At 41.5% G+C, this 11,747-nt stretch overlaps 1 protein-coding gene across 1 annotated transcript; it reads left to right on the top strand.

Annotated features, from left to right (window-relative positions):
- The first annotated feature begins 9,246 nt into the window (after positions 1-9,246).
- Positions 9,247-10,326, top strand: LOC110931495. The gene has a single exon (XM_022174886.1). It carries the CDS (start codon positions 9,247-9,249, stop codon positions 10,324-10,326), a length of 1,080 nt encoding a protein of 359 aa, XP_022030578.1.
- The last annotated feature ends 1,421 nt before the right edge of the window (positions 10,327-11,747 follow it).

Raw genomic sequence — 11,747 nt, 5'->3', positions numbered from 1 at the left:
AAACACGAGAATTTGCGTTGAATCAGGAGTGAAATCCATACTTTGACGCATAGTTCTCCTTTATTCTATCGAAACAGGAATGAAGTTGTTAAGTTAGGGGTGAAACCCGAACCTTGACGACTTATTCCGCCCTATTTTATTTTTACAGAACTCTCACCAAAGTCTCGACGGACTCCAACGACTTGAAGTCACGATACGACTGGAGGGATGCGTGCCGATCGCCCAGATTCGAGGCGAGAGCACAGTCCCGAAGGCCAAAGTGTGTACCAAGAGTCCTTGTGAATAGTCGAATCACTTTGGTTAGTCGATGTCTATATAGCCGCAGACAATCTATTTCTCGTATTTTATGTGTTTCGATTCTGAGCTCGCTACTGCCGACTCTGATATTTCGTCATTTTATGTGAATTTTATGTGTTTTATGTGAATTATCTGTTATGTGTTACGATTTTTGGTGATTTATTCGCTTTTCGCTATTGCTTTGATCAACACACACGACGCACTGCACTTCTACCTCAAAACGCTGACAAATCGCTACTACATGAGAAACGACTTATGACATGATGATTGCCATGATATTCGCTTATGCTATACTACTCGCTATGTTAATCGCGATCGGTATTTTTCGAACGCTCGCGGACTTTGAATGATAGGTTTCTGTATTCTGACTGCCTCTTGTGATTACGTGCTTGTCAGTTTCTGTGCCTTACGTGCTTATGTGCTTCTGTGCTTATGTGAATCTGTGATTATGTGCCTATGTGGTTACGTGATTAAATGTGTTCCTGAGCTTTAGTAGTATTAAACGTGTGAGGTCAGATTTGACTATACTGTGTTTGAGTCTTCTGGCGATGTCTATTGCAGACAATGTCGTCATCTGGATCCCGTCACACTCGCACTACTCGCCAAAACCAGAAAGACAAACACCTTGCTGCTCTTGTCGCCAAGCAAATGGCAAAGGCTGTTCCTCAGATCGTGAGTGAACTGTATAAGAACATGAGCAAATCGTCTAAAGAATCCAGGACCGAGACTCCCAAAGATGCTTTCAGCTTCAAACAGTTCAAGGCATGCGGACCGAAATAGTTCACTGGCGAAGATGGCCCTACGACCTTGTTTCAATGGTTTGACTCCATCGAAGTCACCCTGCGACAGAGCGGATGTCCTGACAATCTCCGCACACTGAATGCGACTGGCGTCTTCCAGTCCCGCGCACTAGACTGCTGGACGGCTGAAAGGAACAAGCGCGGAAATGATGTAGCCTATGGTCTGTCATGGGACGAGTTGAAGAACGTTATGCTCGACGAGTTCTGCCCTCCCCATGAGCACCAAAAGCTGGAGGATGAATTCTGGCATCTGAAGCAGAAAGATGGTGACAACGCTGCCCTGACTGCTTGCTTCAAGCAGCTCAATATCATCTGCCCCGATCAAGTGAAGACCACCGACATGACAATCAAGAAGTACATCCGCGCTCTGCCGGATTGTGTTGCAGATTTTGTGCATACTTCAAAGCCAGCAACAATCGAAGAAACTTATTTGCTTGCCGCTGAAATCAACGACAAGCGAGTAAAAGCTGGTTTTTGGGATAAAGCTTCAAAGAACCTGCACCAAGCCACCGCCGCACCATCTGCTGACACCGCAACCGCATCGCAGTCATCCAAGTCCTCTCGCCGCAAGAGGAAGAACAACAACAACAGCTCCAGCAACAAGAACTGTGCTGTTACGACCACTGCTGCTCCACTCCAAGCTGTACCGGCTCAGCAGCAACCCCAGAACCGATCAGCTCCAGCGCCAATCACCTATGCACCGCCTGCAAAGCGTGCATACACAGGCCCTCACCCTGCCTGCCCAACCTGTACTTATCATCACCCGGTGGGTATCGCCTGCCGATTTTGCATGCACTGCAATATGTACGACCACTTCACCGCTAACTGCCGTACTGGTCCTCGCCAAGCACCAGCTCAAGCTACTGCTCATCAAACTATACTTCCAGCTCCTCAAGGCCAACAAGCGGCTCAGGCACCCGTGGTCAACGCCAGAGTCTGCTTTGCGTGTGGTGATCCCAACCACTTCGCGAACATGTGCCCGAACAGGGTTGTGAAACAAGAGCCCCAGCAGCAGTAGCCTCAGCAACAGCAACAACAGCAGCAACAGCCTCAACAGCAACAGCAACAAGCCGCCCGCGCCAGAACCTTCAACATCAACTCGCGCCAAGCCCAAGCCGACAACAATGTGGTTAATGGTACGTTTCTCGTAAACGGTATTCATGTTTTGTGTTTATTTGATACTGGAGCCGATAACTGTTTTGTGTCGTTTGAATTCGAGAAGCTCCTAAATCGTAAGCGCTCCCATCTCCCCTCGACATTCGATGTCGAAGTCGCCACCAGAAGAACTGTCGCCGTTAATTATGTTCCTCGTGATTGTACTCTTGAGATCAATAATCACATCTTTCCGATTGATCTCATTCCGATGCAGCTCGGAAGTTTTGACGTCTATAGTAGGCATGGACTTTCTTCGTGAAAACCATGCTAAAGTTGTGTGCTTTGATAAGATGATTCGATTCGCGCTCGCTAATGGTGATGTATTATATGTTTATGGTGAAACTCCCTCGAAAGGTCTTAAGCTCATGTCATGTGTCCAAGCTAGCAAGTATCTCCGCAAGGAATACAGAGCTTTCTTGGCTAACATGGTAGTAGCGGAGGAGGTAAAGAAAGGAAAGACAGAAGTGAAAGACGTTCCTGCGGTTCATGAATTTCCTAATGTGTTTCCTAATGATCTTTCCGGACTCCCGCCAAGTCGTGATATCGACTTTCGTATCAACCTCATTCCTGGAGCAAACCCTGTTGCTAGAGCTCCTTATCGACTCGCTTCGTCCGAAATGCGTGAACTCTCGAGTCAGCTCCAGGAATTGCTTGATAAAGGCTTCATTTGCCCGAGCACCTCTCCATGGGGCGCACCAGTCCTTTTCGTCAAAAAGAAGGATGGGTCGTTCAGGATGTGCATCGACTATCGGGAGTTGAATAAGTTGACGATCAAGAATCGCTATCCCCTGCCTCGAATTGATGATTTGTTTGACCAGCTACAAGGTGCTACGTGTTTCCCAAAGATCGATCTACGCTCAGGCTATCACCAACTACGTATCCAAGAGGAGGTGATACCCAAAACCGCTTTTCGCACTCGATACGGCCACTATGAGTTCGTTGTTATGCCTTTTGGTTTAACCAACGCACCCGCGGTTTTCATGGACCTGATGAATCGGGTGTGTAAACCATTTCTTGACTGCTTCGTCATCGTGTTCATCTATGATATCCTGGTCTATTCCAAATCGAAAGCCGAACACGCGCAACATCTACGTTTGGTTCTCGAGCTACTCCAAGGAAATCGACTCTATGCCAAGTTCCCCAAGTGCGAATTTTGGTTGGAGGAGGTTCAATTGCTCGGTCACATTGTCAATAGTCAAGGTATTAATGTCGATCCCGCGAAGATTGAAGCAGTTAAGAGTTGGGTTACACCGAAGAACCCGTCTGAAGTCCGTTCTTTTCTCGGACTAGCGGGCTACTATCGTCGATTATCGAAGGGTTCTCTAAAATCGCTGTGCCGCTTACCGCTCTCACGCATAAAGACAAGTCTTTTGTTTGGGGAACCGAACAAGAGTCTGCTTTCCAAACCCTCAAGCACATGCTTTGCAATGCCCCAATCCTCACTTTACCCGACGGAAACGACGACTTTATCGTCTATTGCGATGCCTCGAACCTTGGTCTTGGTTGTGTTCTCATCAACACGACAAGGTTATCGCTTACGCATCTCGTCAGCTCAAGATCCACGAGAAGAACTATACAACCCACGACCTCGAGCTAGGCGCAGTTGTTTTTGCGTTAAAGATTTGGTGACACTACCTATACGGTACCAAGTGTACGATCTTCACCGATCATAGGAGCCTACAACATATCTTTGATCAGAAATAACTTAATATGCGTCAACGCTGATGGGTAAAACTTCTCAACGATTATGACTGTGAGATTCGTTATCACCCGGGTAAAGCAAATGTCGTTGCCGACGCTCTAAGCCGACGAAGCTATTTGCATAATGCTTGTAATGTTCCAGCCCATCATCATCTCGAAACCCTCATCCGCGAAGCCCAGCATGCGTTTTTACTAAACGCACTTTGAAGAAGGAAAGAATCCACCACGATGGAGCCCATCTTGTTAATAAATCGAATGGGATATTCCATTATCTGGACCGAATTTGGATCCCTAAGTGGACCGATTTGCGACAGATTTTGATGGACAAAGCCCACAAATCTTGGTATTCTATGCATCCCAGTGCCGATAAAATGTACCAGGACCTTCGCTACAAGTACTGGTGGTCGGGCATGAAGAGGGATATCGCTCTCTACGTCGGAAGATGCCTAACTTGCTCAAAAGTCAAGGCTGAACACCAAAGACCCTCTGGCTTACTTGAACAACCTGTTGGGATTGAACCCTACCAGAGGAACAGATAATGAAAGCCAAAACTGGATCACATCAGTGGACTCACAATAAGCAGCAGTTTACACTTTGCTTTCCCCTTGAAGGTGGCTCAAACATCTGATATGCTCCAAAGTACTGCCTCTATCAACATCTGCTGACCTACAACTGCTGATCAACACAAAGACGGATGAAGACTAAAAGCCCTGCTGTTCAATCTGCTGCCTTGAGTCAAGCACTTCTGATCATGACAAGTACTGCTGGGTTCACAGCAGTAGAATGATGGAGCAGCAGTTTTATTCATCTCATGTAATGTAATGCAATATCAGTAGTTAGCAAAGCAGTAGTTGTATAGATCAGTAGATAGAGTTGTTAGGTTGTTAGATGTCACTTTCATGGTGATGTCAGCTGAGATGCTTCAGTGGTTTGGATTGTCTATAAATGTAACAGTACTCTGTACTATTACACTTGATCGTTTTGAGTGAGTTCTTCTCCTCAATTCAATCCTTTCATCTTGTGCAACCAACCTTGGGGTATCAGGCTGAGGGGGAGTTTAGTTATGTAAGCATGCTTGTAATCTTTTGATTTTCATTGTAATCATTCAACTTAATGAGAAAGCATGTGTTTATCAAACTATTCTCTTCTTTGATTATGTTTATAAAGTTTGTATTCATTTCCGCTGCACTTTACATTGTTTTATGTCCATTGATTTGTCAAATTCTTACAAACAAGCATAATCATGACAGCCTCCGATCCTAACAATTGGTATCAGAGCATGGACAGTCAAATTCGATCTAACAATCAATTTGACATAACAGTTCAGCTCAAAATTCATTGATACTAAGGTTGATTGTATTTAGTTGAAAAACAGAACAAGTGAAATCATGTTCAAAATGATGAATCCGATTCTCAGTAAAACAACCAAGATGTCATAAGATTCACAAATTTCAAACAACAAGTGATGTCATGCACAAATCGCTCACAGTGTCCAGATCTGGAAACTTATCTGGTAACTATGATATATCTTCATTCAAAATTGATTTCAACTATTGTTATGAAATTTGTGATGATTTCATCACGTTTTATGCTAAAGTATGAACCTCAGATTGACAAAACCTATGTTCATAATAAACACTAGTGTTTTGCTAACTTAGAAAGAGGGAAATAAAACTTTAGTCATGAAATCTTTTGTGTTAAAAGGCAGGTTGAGAATCCTCAAAAGGATCAAATCTACTCTGTTAAAACACATGAAGAAAATCTGGGGTCAAAACTGTCCATATCATATGTAATGTGAGAACTGGTAATAAAACATGTACAAATGTAGCCAGATCTCTCAAAACATTGCTGAAAATGATTTTGGATTGAGGATTCTTTCATAAAAACCTCCCAGTAAGTAATTTATTACTTATGAATGGGAAGGGTAAAAAGGGAAGAAAGAAAATGAACAAAACTCAAAAGTGTGCTTATCTCAAAACTCTTGAAGCCAAAAGAAAAAGAGTATAAGCATAAAACACTTATGAGGTCAAAGTGAGGTAAACAGTGGTCATCATGCAACTGTGTGCTTTCATCAAATACAGGAATCGTTCAGGTAACAATGGCATCTCCAGTAATTGTCCTTAAAAGGAGAATTTACAATCAATTGTCAAGAAAATGACCCTAAAACAATGGTCAAAATAAATTGAGAATGATATGATCATGTTCTTACTTGAAAAGCTGTCAGATCCTTTTGATGTTATTTTCAAAACATCCTTTAACTATTTCTTAAGGTGTTTTTCTCAAATAAAACCGGATATATTACTTCATTTTCTTTGAATAATATATTTTGGACCTTTACTCATTTTTATAGTAAAATGTTCATCTCTGGTCAGGATGTAATTTCCTTAATTTTGTGAGAAATTACTATTCCTAAAACTAATCAAAAGGAAATGATACACATGTCAAGGTCATGTCAAGCTCAAGTTAGTTTATCACTAATCAAAAATTGATTGTAAAATGTTTTTGAAATACTAAGATACTCATGTTCTAATTCAAATAATTAGACATAAAATGAGTAGCCTTAGTAGAAAAGTCTTCATCTCTAGGATGCTAAACTATTGTCAGAGATACTGAACATGTGGCAAAACCTTGAACAAAGATTTCTAAGATAACTGCTGGCAATTTAAACTTGATAATTTACATCTAAAATGTATATTGTTAAGCATAGCATTCCTGAAGCTAAACAGATGTTGGACATGATATTGAGTTCACACAAGGCAAAATAAATTCCTACATCTGAACAAGCAGATGCTAACATTATTTGTCAAAAGTTAAACCATTGCTGCACTAACAGTTGTTGTACAAATGGTCCTCATTTTTCTACCACTGTTCTCCCTTAACTGCTGTCGTGCCTTAACATCTGCTCCCTAATATCTGTCCACAGCTAAAAGTCAACCCCTGTTCTCAGTTTCCTTTGATAAGCACTGATGTTCAAAATCCGTGTTGTATCCACTGATATGCCATCCACTGATGGTAAAAATCACCCACTGCATCATTTATTACTGTTGTAACCACTGATATTTGTTTCATCAGTGGCCCCCCAAAACAACTGTCCTCCATTATTTACTCTTTCATCAGGGGTTGGCACGTGGTCAGCTTTTAGCCGTCAGATCATTATAACCACTGCCACATCAGCATTAACACCCCGAAAATATTGATGTTACATTTTTAAATTAAATACTAGTAGTAAGTTAAGATAAAAGACTAGGAAAGATAACCTAGTTAGTAGAAATCTTAACATAATATGACAAAGTTTAATAAAAAACCCTTGTTCTATAGCCCATGTATAATTGAGGGACCAAAATTGTCAATTCTGGAACTTAAATTATTATTAGTAAAAATAACACACTAAACACACACCTAAGTGTGTGTTTAATCGATCAGAACGCAGGAACAAAGGGGATTTCTCCTCAAACCCTAATGTTCATAAAATCCATCAATTGAAGGTTCAAATCGAGTCCGAATTGAAATCTGAATATAGATTTGTGATCACCTTGACTAAGGGATCGTAAGGTATGCAAAATTTCATGATTTGGTTCTACCTTAGATTTTAGGTAAAATCATGAGGTTCAAATCTGAGCATGCATGATGTCTGTTTTAATTGAAATAGTGTATAGGGATGAACCCTAGTAGATTTCTCGTTGAAATTTGGTTTAATTCTTGTAAAGTTCATGATCACCATTAGAGGTGATATGTGGGTTTTTGTAGAAAAGTATGAGACATTAGGATTTTGAGGTATCCTAGAGTAATTCAAGCTTTATGAACAAGATTCAGAAATTATTGATGTAAAAATTTAGCGAAATTGCTTAAATTGATGTTTGCTATGGCTAAATCATGAATGTTAAACTTAGTCACAAATTGTAAGAAATTACGCACACAAGATGCTTGATAAAATGCCTAAAAGACATTGATCGACACAAATGTGGTGTTGGTTAAGTAACAAGCTTAATCATGAGCCGAATGGTTCTAATGATAAATTGGCTTGTATGTTTTAGGCAACACGAGCGAGGCGTCGGGAAATCAAGCCGGTGCGGACGCTCGCCAAAAGGGAAAGCTCTAAGGTACGTGGTTAACGCTACTATAATGTTGATGATCTAGTTTTCATTTTAATGGTTTACTAGTTATGAATAATAGAGAGTCGTGATGGTTTGGTTGCTTGAAATGAGGGACCTCATAATAGCAACCAAAATGAGCTATAGTGGTGGGTACAAACCGGGTAACGGGAGTACCTCATCCGTAGTCCATAAACCCGTGTGTCGGGTAATGGGAAGAATATTATTTGTCACGCAAACCGGAAATGGGAGCGTGTGGGTTGAAGTAAGGGATCCTAAACGGATCATAATTGCTGTAAAGGAATACCCCGTGCTGTGCTTTGATGTCCTTAAAGTGCAGGAATTGGTATAAACGGGTCAAAACAGCAAACAGGAAGGATATGCAGAGACTACCGTAAATTACGGTACCACCGTAATTTACGGTAGAGAGTAAACCTTTACGGTGGTTCTCTACTGATTTACGGTAGAACCATAAACGTCCAGCTCTCACCGTAAATTACGGTGACCACCGTAATTTACGGTGGAGTCCAGCTAAAAATGTCAAGTTTTGTATAATTTCATATTTTGAATCCGATTTAAAAGCATACTTAATTATGTGAAATTTGAGGGATTCTAACCTTGATATTTTGTTAAATTTCCAGCTTTAAAGTAAGTCAATCAAATGGATGGTGATCAACGCAAGGCTTCGGAACCGAACACAATCAAGAAGTTGTTCTTCACTTTTGTCTTAGATGTTCGCTAGTGATAATTTTGTAATGAAAGGAATACTTATGTATCCTTGTTGTGTTGTGATGGTTTTCAAACACTTATGTTCTAAACTAGAATTAAAATTTGTGTTTGTGTTTTAAATGATTATGATCCTTCTTGTCTAGTCGGTATAAATATTGGGCATTTTAATTGGAGTGTTACAAGTTGGTATTCAGAGCTAAGGTTAAAGAGAATTGTGTTCGGTTCAAGGCTTGATCAACATCCGGTAAGAATTTATTTAAAGCAAATTAAATTTAAAAAGATTAAAAAGGGTAATGATTTGTTGTGTATGGGAGGAGTATAGTGATATACTCGAACCCGGGAAATACACTTAGTATAAATGATAAGGCAAAGTTACATACTTGGCCGAATAATGAGTACGAAGTCTCATGTAAAGGCATGAGAGCGATTGAACAAGATTATTTATTGAATCACTTTAACATTTCAGTAAGAAGATGTCGGGAGGTGCTAGTGACAATGTTCTATCCCTCACTACCGACGAGTTGAAAGAGAAGATTGCCGAGGAAGTTGGAAGGGCCATCGAATTTAGCCTACCAAGATTTGTGGAAAGAATGCAAAACACCTTACTTTCGACTATGGAGGAAAGAATTGGTGAATTAAGAGAAGACCTTACCAGTGATAGAGGCAAGGCTAAGGAAAAGAAAGGTTGTTCTTACAACAAGTTTATGGTGTGCAAGCCCCCGATTTTCAATGGAGAGGTAGATCCAATTGCTTGTCAAAGGTGGATAAGCGATATTGAAGGTGTTTTCGAACGCACGCATTGTGATGAAAGTGACTTCGTGGCGTATGGAACTGGCCAACTTAGAGGCCAAGCCAAGGATTGGTGGGACAACCTCAGAAACGAAAGGGGTGTTGAAACAATAAGGGCAATGACTTGGGAAGATTTCAAAGTACCATTCCTCAAACATCATAGCCCCAAGGCAGTGATAAATAAGATAAAGGAGGAATTTATGCAATTGAGGCAAAAGGGTGAAACCGTTGATAAAATTACGGGGATGTTCATGGATAAGCTCAAGTTTTGTGATGACTTAGTCAAAACTGAAGAACAGAAAATCTATTATTATCACACCGTGCTTAGGGCTGAATATAGGGAGTTCATGACCCCCTCACATTATGAAAGCCTCACCGATATAATCAATGCGGCGCGGGAACGCGAGATTGAACTAAAAAGGCAAGTTGAAAGAGGTGAGAGGAGGGCCTTGGATGAAAACCCGAGTCCCGCAAAGAAGCCAAAGGTAGCTGAATCTTCGAAGAAGGGAAGTGCAAAAGGAGGTTCTCCGAGTTGCAAAACATGTGGACGCACTCATAAGGGTGAATGCTACTTCAAGAATAAACCTTGTGTGGCATGTGGCAAGATAGGGCATGGGGTTGCAAATTGCCCAGACAAAGTAACGGTGTGCTATAAATGTTACCAACCGGGTCATAAAAAGTCAGAATGTCCGGAATTAGTGGGAAAGAAAGAGAGTGCCGACTCTAGGGATGAGACCCCAAAAGCTAAGGCAAGGTCGTTCTAAATCACTGCTGCTGAAGCAAAAATGGAACCTGACGTGGTTACAGGTATATTTACTATAAATTCGATCCTTGCACGTGTTTTATTTGATACAGGTGCGAATAAGTCTTTTGTTTCACATAGATTTATTCAAAACCCAATGTTTACATTAACGAAATTACCTATGCCAATGGAAGTAGAAGTAGGTAATAACAAAAGTTTTCTTGTTTGTGATGTATGTCGGGAATGCAAATTGAATATCGATGGCGAGGAATACTCCATTGATTTAATACCCATGTCCATGGGTGAATTTCAAGTGGTCGTCAGAATGGATTGGCTATCCAGCTACCATGCTAAGGTGATATGCTTACGTAAGGAGATACACCTAACGTCTCCGAGCGGAAGGCGTGTCATCATCTATGGGGAGAAGGCTTGTAATCCTATGATATGCTCGATGATAGAAGCCCGCAAGTTTATACTACACGGGTGTAAGGCATATTTAACTTATATACGTGACGTCGAAAAAGAAACGCCAAGAATCGAAGACGTACCTGTGGTGCGTGAATTTAAAGATGTCTTTCCCGAAGATCTTCCGGGAATGCCACCAGAGCGTGAAATAGAGTTCGGGATTGAGCTGACCCCGGGTGCTAAACCGGTTGCTAAGGCACCGTATAGATTGGCACCTTCGGAACTGCAAGAGTTAATGTCTCAGTTGCAAGATTTACTTGAGAAGGGATTCATCCGGCCTAGTGTGTCTCCTTGGGGAGCTCCCGTGCTATTTGTAAAGAAGAAGGACGGGAGCATGCGGATGTGTATTGATTACCGGGAGTTAAACAAACTCACGGTAAAGAATCGATACCCACTTCCGAGAATCGACGACTTATTCGATCAATTACAAGGCGCTAGCTGGTTTTCAAAAATCGATTTGAGATCGGGTTACCACCAACTAAGGGTAAAGGATAGCGATGTACCAAAAACGGCATTCCGAACACGATATGGACATTTCGAGTTTCTCGTAATGTCTTTCGGATTAACGAATGCGCCCGCGGCCTTCATGGATCTCATGAACCGGGTTTGCAAACCGATGCTCGATAGATCGGTGATTGTTTTTATAGACGACATCCTCGTTTATTCAAGAAACGAGGCGGAGCACGCTAACCATTTGCAGGAAGTATTGGAAGTATTAAGGCGGGAAAGATTATATGCTAAATTCTCAAAATGCGCCTTCTGGTTACGAGAGGTGCAATTCCTAGGGCACGTCATAAGTGCCGAGGGAATATTGGTGGATCCGTCGAAGGTGGAAGCGGTGTCAAAATGGAGCCCTCCAAAGAATCCATCCGAAATTAGAAGTTTCTTGGGGTTGGCAGGTTACTATCGGAGATTCATTCAGGATTTCTCCAAGATCGCAACGCCATTAACCAAATTGACCCGCAAGAATGAGAAGTT

This window comes from Helianthus annuus, chromosome 3 (genome assembly GCF_002127325.2).
Source record: "Helianthus annuus cultivar XRQ/B chromosome 3, HanXRQr2.0-SUNRISE, whole genome shotgun sequence".
Classification (NCBI taxonomy): domain Eukaryota; kingdom Viridiplantae; phylum Streptophyta; class Magnoliopsida; order Asterales; family Asteraceae; genus Helianthus; species Helianthus annuus.
Note: the sequence above shows the minus strand (reverse complement) of the source record. Positions and strands in the feature narration are given on the sequence as shown.